Source organism: Camelus bactrianus, chromosome 13 (genome assembly GCF_048773025.1).
Source record: "Camelus bactrianus isolate YW-2024 breed Bactrian camel chromosome 13, ASM4877302v1, whole genome shotgun sequence".
Taxonomy (NCBI): domain Eukaryota; kingdom Metazoa; phylum Chordata; class Mammalia; order Artiodactyla; family Camelidae; genus Camelus; species Camelus bactrianus.
The window spans coordinates 14814860-14828128 of NC_133551.1; the positions used below are offsets into that span (position 1 = coordinate 14814860).

General features: G+C 36.5%; 1 protein-coding gene across 11 annotated transcripts in view; it reads left to right on the top strand.

Annotated features, from left to right (window-relative positions):
* COL24A1 (collagen type XXIV alpha 1 chain) overlaps positions 1-13269 on the top strand; it is a 338176-nt gene that overhangs the window by 88775 nt on the left and 236132 nt on the right. For all 11 annotated transcript variants that reach the window (XM_074376091.1, XM_074376094.1, XM_074376086.1 and 8 more), the window contains 3 exons: positions 3365-3409; positions 8006-8059; positions 9244-9288. In XM_074376091.1, coding sequence (XP_074232192.1) covers positions 3365-3409; positions 8006-8059; positions 9244-9288 — 144 coding nt within the window. The remainder of the gene's footprint in view (positions 1-3364; positions 3410-8005; positions 8060-9243; positions 9289-13269) is intronic.

The window sequence follows — 13269 nt, forward strand, 5'->3', positions numbered from 1 at the left end:
TTCAATTCTCTCTACAGCATTAAGGGAAACCAGGGACCCATGGAATCTAAAAATAGGCACTGTATGTAACCTGGCCTCTTGGGGACAGGCGCTGATTCAAAGCCGCTCTGAGAGTCTCAGCGTTCATCTGGGGGTCTTTTTCTGTTCTTTTCTATTTGTACTGCTTCTCATCTACTCTGCATCTGCCTTTTTGCGTTATCTGGCTTTCCTCTGACAACTTTCTTTCTTAATAGAGTTTCTGCTTACTCTAAATTTTTTACTTACATTTTGGCTTCTCTTCCTCTTATCCTTTTTTTTTGGTAAATCTTTCCAGCTACAGCAAAGTACCTCAGTCAACCCTCCCTTCCTTCCTTCCTTCCTTTTTTTTCTATCTTTCTTTCTCCCTCCTTCTTTCTCTCCCTCCTCTTCTTTTTTTTCTTGCTTTTCTTCCTTCCCTCCTTCCTTCCTTTCTTTCTTTCTCTCACTCTTTGGCTCTTTCTTTCTCTTTCTCCCTTTTTCTTTCTTTCTTTCCCTCCCTCTTTTCCTCCCTTCCTTCCTTTCTTTCTTTCTCTCACTCTTTGGCTCTTTCTTTCTCTTTCTCCCTCTCTTTTTCTTTCTTTCTTTCCCTCCCTCTTTTCCTCCCTTCCTTTCTTTTTCTTTTTCTTTTCCTTCTCTTTCCTTTTCTTTCCTTCCCTTTCCTTTCCCTTCCCTCCCTTCTAGTTAAACTTAATTTTAAAAAGAATTTGGTTGGCCCTGTTTGTCCCTATTTAGGCAGAACTCTTCATTCCAAGTGACCTCAGGCTACTGGCCAGACTTTGTGTTGGCTTCCGTTAGATCAAGTGCCGTCTCCTGCGGCTGCAGTGGAGCAGGAGTGAGCTCATGAAGAAAAGATCATGACTGTTCGGTGCTGCCTTCTTATCAGAGTCTCTGGCTGAGGAAGAATCCCTTCAAAGGGAACTGTACATATGGAAGACATTACGATCAGCATGTCTAGTTCATGGTTATAAAGTGCTTCAGGAAAGTAAGCTAAAGAATTGTACCACCACAGCCTTCTCTTTCCCCATGGACTGGGGAGGGAAGAAACTCTGGTCAGAGAATCAGATAGAGAAAGGGAAGCACGTAGCTAGACTCGAGGGTTCACAGAAATAAAGATAAGGAAGTAAATATATGGACACGTACTTTAAAAAAAAAAAAAAAGTAATAGGCCGATGGCAGAGAGTTTGTCTACCTGTGTGCCTCTCCCCTGGCTCCTCACTCCTCCTCTCCCTGACGCTCTCCTGCAGGCTTACAGCTTCCGTCCTGGGGCTGCTGCCTCGTCCCAGGGAGCCACCACCACTGTCTTAGTGCTGAGGACCTTTCTTATTTCCCGTTATTAAAAGTGAAAAGACTTAGCTTTGTGTAACTTTTGGAAAGCTGAGAACAATATGTCTCATATTTTGTAATTAGGCTGATCTTCAGCTATCTTTAAAAAAAGTGGAAACTCAGTGAAATTGTGGGTTACTACATGCTATTGGTAAATGTAACTTTGAGAATACCATGATTTATGAAATATGGCGTGTTGATTTATCTTGGTCATCTATAATTAGTGCTGGAACATTTGATGAGAATGAGGACAGCCCACGTTTGAGTCAGACAAATGTAGGCATATAAAGGAAATAGAAGGGCAGGTTACTCAATTCTTGATAAGTCTATCAAGCCAGCGTGATCCCATCTTACTACCCACATGACTTTGGTCAAATTATTTCTCAGAGCTTAGTTTTCTTATCTGTAAAAATGGGAAAGAGGCCTTCTTCACGGGATTGCCATAGAATTAGGTCAGGTATTTGGACGTGGCTGGCATGAGGTCCGGCACATAGCTCAGTGAGGTTTCTTTGTTCCTTCCTTCTTTTTGCCCTCTTCTTTCTCACGGCCACTTGCTGATCTGTAAGAGCCTAGTCACGAAAGAACAGAGCTCCCAGAGGACAGGTCTTTTCCTCTGCCCTCCTGCTTTTTTCCTTCTGTTATCCCTTGTTACTAATGTGCTCACATATAACATTACAGATTACACAAAAATGTTTGTCTCCAAACTTCCTTTCTTATGTTTTCCAGTCTTCTCTCTGGTTCCCAAAAGGCCTCTCTTACTTAAATGTTTTACTTTTAAGTTTATCATCTCTAAAGCCCCTTAAATCATTTTCTTATTTTTCAAATAGCAACCTTTCTGATTTCCCTATTGTCTAATCAGAGCATCATTTCTTTCTCTAATTCATTAATTTGAGTTGATAAACCCTCAATAATTAATCCTGAATGACTCTTCACTCCATTACTCTATATCCTGAAAGCTCAAACATTTATATTCAGTTTGCCGTATATTAATTTGAAGTTTTTGATATTTGTAAGCTATAATTTACTTCAGGTTTTTGAGACTTGCTTAAAATCCTAAGAGTTTCTTTTAAAAAGGAACTTTTTCATATTCTCTTATGTAGGCCAAATTCTAGTATCAGCAGGTTAGTTTACTAATTATTGATTCGAGCTGTACAAGTAAGCTTCAAAGTGTCCTTTCTTCCTGTCCTTTCTTTGAGGTTCCTTCTGTGTGCTCATAGAAGATCTTTCTAGTGGATAAAGCATATTATATTTTTTATATCTTTGGGTGCTAATTATAGAGATTAAGATTTGATTTTGATTCTTGTTTGGAAAATTTTTGTTCCTGATTTTTTTTAATTGAGGTGTGATTGACATATAACATTTGGTACTAATTTCTTAGTTTTATAAAACCCCTTTTGATGGACCTGTGAGCAATCTCTTTCATTTGTCTTAGTTTATTCATGAAGTGTTATGACAGTAACTTACATTAGAGAAACTGCCTGAATATGGCCCAGTTTTTCAATAATTACAAACAGATTATGACGGAGGGCAATTTTTTCAGCGTTAATGAACTAAAACCAACTTTTAAAGAACTCCAGCAGAATTTAGCAGATCCATTGCTAGATACCAGCCTTTTATAAAAAAATGGAAACAGATTATAGCTGAGAGCATTTTTTTCAGCATCAATGGACTCAAACCAACTTTAAAAAAGCTTCCTTAGAATTTAGCAGATCCATTGCTAGATACCAGCCTTTTATAAAAGATGCTATTTTTACTTACTACTGTGCTACCGTTTTAGTTAAATAATAGCAAATCATTTAAATAACACTCCAGATAAATTAAGAATTATTAATAGGAAATTTATTCTGTAATAAAAATTAAAATTTTATTTAAAGGGATTAAATTTAATAAGAAATAGATTAGTAAGAATTACATTTGTATTGATGAGAAAACCGAACGTAAAAGACAACTGAGAACCGTTATTTAGTTGTTTGGCTCAAATGGGTTTACTTTTCACAGCATGTCTTCACCTTCACCCTTGCAGGGTCTCAAAGGCTATCCAGGGCCCCCAGGACTCAGAGGTGAACAAGTAAGTATTCTTCCTTTACAGCACTTACATCTTCTCCAGTGAAAAAGACACAGTCGGGAACTCCACTGAGAGATGATTTTTCCCCAGTCGTTCTTTCAGTTTTTCTTCTCAGTAATTTTTTACTCTGTTTAGTACAGGACAGACTTTTAATTGATTATCATAGTTTTTTTTTTCATACCTGAGACTGACTTTCAATATCTGCCTAACATGCTCCATACCAGCAGTTCTTAAACTTCTGTGGTTCACCAGCCCCTGTGAGGATCTCATAAATGCTGTGAACAACCGTTTCCCCAGATTATCCATGCACAGTTCATGCACTGACATGCACACACGCATGTACACACAAACACACCTGATTTGTTTTTTTTAAGTTTCAGGGGCTTGCCTGCTCTCCAAAGCCTATTCATAGCTGTTAGGTCCCTACCTTTGCAAGAGGGAATGCAAGTAGATTTTAATAACAATCCGAATTAGAATGGCACGTATGCTGTCTATTGTCCATCCTATTCATACACACGTATTTAAAAAGTCAAAAGTTTGGGAACTATTTAGTTATTGATCATGTTATTCCTTCTCTCTCCCACCTGAAAATAATTATGTTGCAGGAAAGAATAAAGCCATATCTCTTGTTTTCAATACAATGTGTACTAGGCCAGTATGAGTGAATCAGTGAAGAGGGTAGGGGATTTGATACTAACTAGGGTGAAAAATACCGTTATTGGAGATTTAGCAGAGAGCCTCGGGAAGCCCTAAAGGGAGCTCCAGAAAGAAAAGTGATGGATTATCCCTAAGGGAAAGATAAGTGAAGAAATAAAGCCAATTTTCTCTTTAATTTATGCTAAGAAGGACAGTAAACTCTGTTCAGTTCCTGAGGCACAATTTTTCAAGATTACTAATTAGTAGACATGGCAAGCAAAGTGATGTGTGTATCTGTAGCAAGTACAGTCCCAGTTTCCTGAAGATCAAACAAGTGCTGAAAAGCATTTGAGCATTTATGGGAAAAAAAATCAGAAGGGCAGGAGGGATTAGCTCCTGGAGAGGGAAAAAAAATTCCTAGAATACTGTTTTGGCAGAAATGTGTGGATTCCAATGAAGAAAGCCTGACACATCACAAGTAAGTGAAAAACTGACCATCTGCCTGTGCTGACCGGGTCTCCGCAACTGCTCGACAGCCTGATGCTGTTAGTGTACACGTCACTGTTCTGAGGGTGATGTGATTTGAGAAGAATCTAAAATCAATTCTAAAGGTTGGAAAAAGTATTTTGCAGTCAGTTCTTGCTTTCTTTTTATTTCTTTCCAGAAAAAAAAAAGGCAAAATTGGTGATAACTCTGAGGAACAACTAAAAGCATTTTGCATTTTAACTGCGGAAACACTAGGGACATTAAGAGGCACATAACTAATTGACTAGGAGACATTCACTTCTGGAAAATTTATAAATATCTATAAATTGGCCAACAAACATTTGGAAAAATAATTATATCATCTCATGCAAGCTCTAGTAATGAGAGCTGTTGTTTACTGAGTGCTTATGAGTTGCCCAACTGTACTACTGTTAACTGGAACTTCCAGCAGTATAGTTACTTATTGAATATTTCCATATGTTAACTGATTTAATGCCCAGCAATGCTAAGAATTGCTGCAGTTACCCCCACCTTAAATATATTTTTACACATTATTCTGTTTTCTCCTGTGACCTAGATATTATTTTGTTTTACTAATGAGAAGCTAAGGTATGGGGACGCCCCATGGTGGCTAAGCTGGGGCTCTCGTGAAGTCTGACTCAGACTTTGATTCTTGAAATGAGAAGTGGGATTGGGGCAGATTTACTGTTCCTGTTTCTTCCAGGGGTAGAGATATAACTTGTGTCTAAATTCCTCCATTCAATCTGCAGAGGTTAGTGAGCCTTTTTCTTTTTAAAGTCATTTTTAAATGCAGAGTGAATTAAGTTGTAATGTTGGTTTTGAGTTTCTTTTGAGCTTCTGTGGTTGTCCAAGTGATTTTAGGGTGTGGTTGGCTTAGAATATGTTTATGCCACATAAGACTACCCTCATGTCTTGTTTACTTTGTTTACTGCTACTGCATTCCAGCAGAGAGGGACTCAGTCATGGAGTGGAGTCCTTTTGTGTATTTCTCTGTGCAGCTGGAATGTGTTATATCTCTACATGTTGTCTTAACACCGTCTATGAAAATCCATTGAAAATCAGACTTTATTTATGTCTTAGAACACTTTTTAATTGAGGTCCAATGACCGATTTGGCTAGGAAACAAATGAAAGGGGTGGTGTTTGGCGTTGGCAAGGTAGTGACCTACAGAGCAAAAACTCCTTTCTATTGGCATCCCAAGTGTAAGGTTTTGTGGATATCTGGATATAGGCCTGTGTGTTTCAAAATTGGATGGGGAATTGAAGAAGCAGTTGTAAATAGACAGAAACAAATCTCATAATTAGAGGGCTTTCCCTGGAGTCCTAGTGGAAGTTATTTGCACTTTAAGCCTGCACTAGGGAGGCAGCCTTGAATGGTGGTCTCTGGAATTAGACTTGCTGATTTAAATTCTGGCTTCCTATTTACTAGCCGAGTTAACTTTCCACTGGTGATAAATGCTGTATGTCTCATTTCTCATCTGTAAAATAGGGATAATGATATCTACCTTATAGGGCTGGAGCAGATTAAACAATATACCTGAAATAGTGCCTGGCACATGACAGGTGCTCAGTAAATGTTATTATAAGAATAATATATATATTACATATAATATTAATGAGGTAATATATATAAATACGGCTTCTGAAATTCATAGGATATAATCTCTGTACATGTAGATGAGAATTTTCTGTGATTCTCAGAAGGCCACTGTTTATTCAACATTCTGTTAAATTGTTTACTGTCATATATGTGTCTGAATGTATACGTGTGTATGTGTGCATATATGTGTGTGTGTGTGCATGTGTGCATTCACATACGTGACAACTTCTGTCAGATTGTCTAGGTTCCTATCCCAAATCTGCTGCTTACTCCCTGTGCCGTCTTTGGGCAAGTTTTGTAACTTCTCTGTATCTTAGTTTCTTTGTAACTTCTCTGTATCTTAGTTTCTTCAAATGTAGAATGAGGAAAATGCTGTCTATCTCATAGGTGAAAGTAGATGAAAAGTGCTTGGCATAGCGATTGGCACATAAAAAAGTGCTCAGTAAATGGTAATTGTTGGAGCAAGGGAAGGAAGGGGAAGAGAAGGGAGAGAAATGAGAGAGAACAAAACTGAGAGATGGATTCTGAGAAAAGCGGAGAGAAAGACATATCGGGAACTTATAAGTCTAACAGCATGGAAGGCAAAAACTCAACCATGATCCTCAATTTGCCTTTTATTTGCTGTGTTTTTTCTCTAGATTTTCCAAATTTTAGGAATTTTATAGCGTTTTCATACTTAAACTGGAGGTAACACTCTTCTGTATAATTCAGAGCAGAGAGGCAAAGGGCCAGTGCCTTTTATTATCTCCTTTACAAGCAATCAACAGGGAATGAATTTTACATAATAAAGAATCTATGAAATGTCACCATTGGAGGTTAAGTAAAGACAGCTCAGCATACATTCTTCTGGCATTTCCTTGGTTCACAAATTACTTAATAGTCCTAAACTCTGAATAAACTGAATGAATGAATGTATGAATGATGTATCAGTGGAAGAAAGTAAAAAAAAAAAAAAAAAAAAGTGAAGGTATTTCTTCGTACTTTTCCACACAGTTCTGCAGCAAATTTCTTTTCTTAGGCCTTTGCGTCTCCATATATTAGCCTTTCTTGATTGAGCAAACTTTGTTTTAAATCAGGAATACAAAGTTGTCAATTCAAGGGGGAAGGGTACAGCTCAAGTGGTAGATCCCATGCTTAGCATACACAAGGTCCTGGGTTCAATCCCTAGTACCTCCTCTGAAAATAAATAAGCACCTAATTACCTTCCCCCTGGAAAAAAAAAAAAAAAAAAAAGAAGAAGAAGAAAGAAAGAATAAGAAAGAAAAAACAATTGTCAATTCAAAATGAGTTTCCTATCCAAAATTGCGATGCGTATTTTTAGGTAGACCTACGTCACGATGCAGGTGTTTACCACTTAATATCCATTTACTTAATCAGACTTCCTATAGTTAACTTATTCTTATAGCAAGGAAGGAGAGGTTGGTTTTGAAGTTCACTGCCCCTTTTTGTCTTCGAAGGCTCATGTCAGACAGCTGAGAATTGCAGGATGACTGAGACAAGAAGGAATTCAATCCAAAAAGATACTGGTTATTAAGAAATGTACCAACTTGTTCTCAAGAATTAATGTTTTTGAAAATTTATGCAGCACTGGATTTATTCACCTTAGATTTATCGTTATTAATAATCAGTGTCTCATTTGGGTCCCTAGTCTAACAGTTTTATTTATTTTTATTTAGCAATTTTATTTCATTTTTATTTCAAATAGATTATTTCAATCACATAAGCCATGTGCAGAACCTGTAGCATTTTTATGTGGGAAAAACTCTTTCCAAATTTGAGTATTATGAATGCACCAAATTTGTTCCCTTGGGCTTCTTTTGACTTTTTTGTATTGTTTAATTATTTTTTTCCTTTTAGGGAATTCCAGGATTCACTGGTAATATTGGTTCACGTGGTTACCCTGGCAGGCAGGTGAGGTAACTATATTTATACTTCTCCTTTTATGTTCTCTTGGTTAATACATTGTACGTTATGATTTCAAGAGTTAATGTTCAAATGATAATCGGTTTATTTTTATTAAATAATGAATTGTAGCAAAATAATTTTGACAAAATTGGAAAAATCCTTCAAAAGTTTTACTGCAGAAAATTTTGTTTAAAATGGGAGTGCAGTGTTTTAACAGGTTTGATGCTTTATACAGTAGAGCCTTCTAAATTAGAATGCCCAGTGGGCTAATAAATGTTACCGCAGCCCTGCTGCTGACTTTACAGTACTGCCACTGACTGTAGTGAAGCAATGGTAAGAGTTAAGACTCTGTGTGATAAGCAACGCTTTTTAATAATACAAATTATAAAAGCTTGGGACACAGTTGGCAGTGCTACATATACCACTGTCTGCGTACTTTTATCTGAACTGGATTCAAGTCTTTGTATGCTGTTCTGAAAATTTAATCACTTCACATTTATTTCTCTCAAGTGTCTAGCTTTCTCTAGCTACTTCATGTAGACTGATAAGAGAACAAATTTTCTTTCTTAGGCTTTTATGAATTGATTACTTACTCTTGAAATTAATTATTCATTTAGCATGCTGGAAAACTACATTTATATCAAATATCTTTTTATTCTCAAAAATTAGGGAACTAAAAATGCCAAAAAAATAATCTATTGTTAAAAAATTTCATTTTTAAAGCCTTTAAAAATACATGTAGGGCACTATATGAGTCTTACCACCAAACAATGATTAGTGTTACCTGAAAAGTATAAAATATAAATACTCAAACATATGGACATTGATCTGAAGTTAAAAATGTGTTTTTTAAAGTTGGAATATATTTTAGATAGTTGATTAGAAGTGTTTCAAAAGAACAGTTTTCCAATGAGAAGTAAGTTAAAAATTTTGTGTCTGACAATGTGTTAATCTACTTTATTTGGGCCTTGAAAATATATTTCTGTATATATTATATACAGTGCCTCTTTTGGTTTTGAAATTCTAAACTTCCTTCCTTGAATGTGTATAATCTTCGCTAAGCATATAGAGTTCTGAAGTTTATACTTGTGAAACTGATACCGTTTTATATGCCCTTTTAATTAACCGATTTATCAACAACTCTTTAAAAAGTACTGTAGTATGACGATGATGCCGTTTGTTCACACTAGGGTTTAGCTGGACCAGAAGGCAATCCAGGTCCTAAAGGTGTACGAGTAAGTAAGCATTTTCATCATTTCGTTAAGTATGCTCACATAGAAGTAGAATGAAGTATACAGAATAGGTATTTTCACACTGTCATAGGAATTTTGAATGTAATGCGGGTTTAGCCTAGAAAGAAGTACATTTATTTAACAGATATTTTCGCCGTTAAGGCCACAGAAAGCAGGTTTATGTTGGTAGGTTTTACATCATCCTTTGATAGTTCCTACATCATTTATACTATTTTGCTAGCTTCTAGCAAAATGTCTGATGTGTTAGAAATATGCTCTATAAACATTTGTAGTAGTGTTTACATGTGAATATGTATAGACCTAAGAATTTGTGATGAAAGAAACACGAAGATGCAAAAAAATTCATGTTAGTTCAAGGCTGAGATAATAATACCAAAACTATTTGGGGTAAAGAAATATCTGCAGAGAAGGGAATAAACTTATATCAAGAATATACCATTAAATTTCCAACTGTTAAAGGAGTTGTTAGCCACTTTTAATCATTGAGGGAGTTAAAAAAAAAAAAAAAAGCTTACTGTGGTGTGTTACGTAGTGTGCCACAAATGAAAATCAAAGCTGGTTCTAGGAAAAATTAGTAAAAATAAGCTAAAAATTTTGTCTTTAAAGTTCTCAATTTTTAATAGCCTGTTATTTTCCAGAATCTACATCCGTGCCTTATATTAGCTAAAATACCTTTTTGAAATAAGGAAAACAAAAAGTATTCGAGCAATATATGCTATAATGATGCCTTAATTAAAAAAAATCTTAAACATTTCAAATACTTCATATGTATTTTCTCCTTTTATTTTGCTATCAGTCTTGTGAAATAGGAGAACAGGTATATCTCACCTTTAGCTCAGCACTCTTCCATTATCCCGTGCTGTCGCTGCCCTCACATTAAGTGAAAATACAGTGGGGGGAAGTCATGTATTTTTTTAATTAAAAACTGCCCGGAAACACATATTGACTTGGATTCAGAAAAGAGATTAATGGGCAAGAACATGGGTTTTGGAGTTAGACAGGCCTGGTTTGTTTTTGTTTTTGTTTTTGTTTTTGTTTTCCTTAACCTTTTCTTCAGTAGCTTGGTTACTTTAGATGTTACTCAACCCTTCTGTGCTTCACTCATCTTATTAAAAGGTGATAATGAAACTTACCTTTTAGGTAGTTGTGAGCATTACCCGAGCTTAATTAACATTCTTAAAGTGCACACGGCATGCACTTTCAATGCAGTGTCTACCATGATTATTGGAATTTGGGAGTTTCTTCCGCACGGGAGCTGAGCTCCAACACCTGTTAGTTGTCACTGCACAGTTTTCTCTTACTGCGTTTTCTCATCTTGCTTCCGTGAATGCCTGTCACTTTTCTAAGCTCTTCTTTGTGTCATTTTTGTACTATATTACACATCCTTTGGTTGCTTTTTCACTTGTATTGAAAATTATTGTCCTGATTGTAACCCTTTTTAAGTTTTTTTTTTAAGGTTTTGAAGGCCAAATTCATAAAAGCATTTTTTAAATAACTAATCTTTTTGATTGATTTATTTTTTTAAAATTTTCCGTTGGGAGTGCGGGAAGATTCAGGAGAGCTATTTCTCTAGGTGTCACATTCACAAAGGGTCTCAAATGTGGACTTTAGAACATTAACTTGTTGACTGAAATAAAATCACACAATGTGAGAATTGTGAGTTAAGTTTTACTTGGGGCAAAATGAGGACTAGAGCCCTGGAAACAGCATTTCAGCTAGCTCTGAGTAACTGCTCTGAAGAGGAAGCGGGGAAGGAAGGTGAGTATAAATGTGATTTTGGTGAAGGGCGATCCATGCAATCAAGCACACATTTTTGCAGAAGGTTACTGGTAGTCATGAGGAGCAGAAGACTCCATTAATGATTTTAGTACTTTTCTAGATACGGGGAGATGAAGAATCTGGGCTTATAAAATCTTCTGAAAATATCTTACTATCATAAGGCCTGTTCTGCCAGTTTTCCTGAGAGCACAGAGTGCCTCATTCCTTGTCTCCACCCTGAACTCCTTTTAGGGTGTGCTGAAGGTCAGTGGCTACAGCAGCTTGTGATTGTAATTTAATTGTTGGAGGGGCAGATGGGAAATGCCAAGTTTTTAGTTGGCAGGGATCCCTCATGGTCATAAACTTGACCATGGTCTGGGAGGCATTTCATGGCTATTTTGCCCTGTGGCACTAGGGGTGCTTATTCCTAGGTCAAGACAGGGTTTCGTTGATAGGCTACTCAATGTGCCGTTATTAACAGTAGCCCAAAGCCTCTGGACCACCTATCTTACAAGTCTGTCATCGTCCAGGAAAAAATTCCCTCTTGTTTTCTTCCCATATCTAGAGTTACACTATTACAATCATTGTCTCATATAGAAATATATATCTGGTCAACTGCTTTAAGTCACCTAGTGATCATTATTTTTTCTGGAGGATGAGTCACCCATTTAGTAAAACAACAAACAATAATCTTGTAAAACAGGCAAAATACAAACAGTATACCTAATAGCATTAATAGAGTTCTAAGTAAATATTTAAGCCAAGAACTTCCTATGCCAAACCAGTTTTTGAAGAGATTGTCAAGACTAGGAAGGCAGAAATCTGATTTTTCACGTGATTCATTAAACGTGTTATGTTAGAGGATTCATTGGGTATGAAAACATAGCATTCAGTTTGAATTATGGCATAGAGGCCTCCCTGGGATGCTATAAGAATGTAAAGTGCCATGTGGCTTTGCAACACTGCTTTTCTCATCTGAGAGACCTCAGAATTCAATAGGCTAATGACCTGATTGCTATCATTCAAAGCCTGTTGAGTAAATTTTGTTAACTTCAGTATGGCCAATTACATCCTGCAGTCCCATTGAAGACACAAAAATAGCTGCTAAATGTTCATACCAGCAGAATACAGATCTCTTGACCCACTGGGCTCATACCAATGGTAAATTGGCTGGGGCCATCTCCAAATTGTTACGTACATGACCTTGAGTCCAAGGGAATCCTAGGGTACATCTTCCTATCCATCCCAGTGGAAACCAAGGCTGTAAATTAGTACCACAAATCCACCCATAAGGCTTCTGACCCACCTGCCCTTCAAAACTTCCCTTGCTCTATGAGCTCTTTCTGTGAGTTCACGTCTCCAGTTCTCTGCAAAGACAATTACATTTGAATGCCTCATCGTCACCACAATCCCAAATGACTGACAGAACTCATCCTCTTCTACTAAACTCAGCTGTCCTATTTGTTTTCCAAATTTCTGTCGGTAGTTACCATTTGCTATCAATCCAATGTAAACCTTAGAATCATCTTTGCCTCAGTCCTTAGAGATAGAGAGACTGGAGAACCACTGTAATCCAAGTGAATTTTATAAACTTTAAATTTGATTATATCAAAACTATGCCTACATTTTTTTGATGAGTCAGTATAAATTTCAAACTTTCTATCATTACATTAAAGACTTTTTATATGTGGCCACTGCTATCTTTGTAACCCTACTTCTTGCCTACCAGTCACAGAGAACTATTTGCAATTCTACAAAAATGCCATGTCATTTTATTTCTATCAATTGATTGACTGATTGATGGCAAATTGTTAGCCCTGCATAAAATGCCTTTCCTTTCCTTCAAGACTCAGCTCAAATGTTGCCACCTCTGTAAAGCTTTCCTAAATCTTACTTCTAGGCCAAGTTGGTCATTCTGCCTTCAGAGTTTCTGTTGTATCTTGTATTTATCATACCACATATCACAGAATCATGTCTTAATTATCATATGATACTACAATTATTTGTATGACTCATTTTCCTAATGAACTGTGAACTTCTTGGAAGCACTGATTTTCATATTCATTTTTTATAATCCCAGTTCCTGACACACAGTGGGTACTAAAATAATGTTTTGTGAATCAGTGATCCAGACTCATTTGGACCATTGAAATAACCTTCTAACAAGCTTTCCTACATTCAGTGTTTCCTGTCTCAGGTGTATTC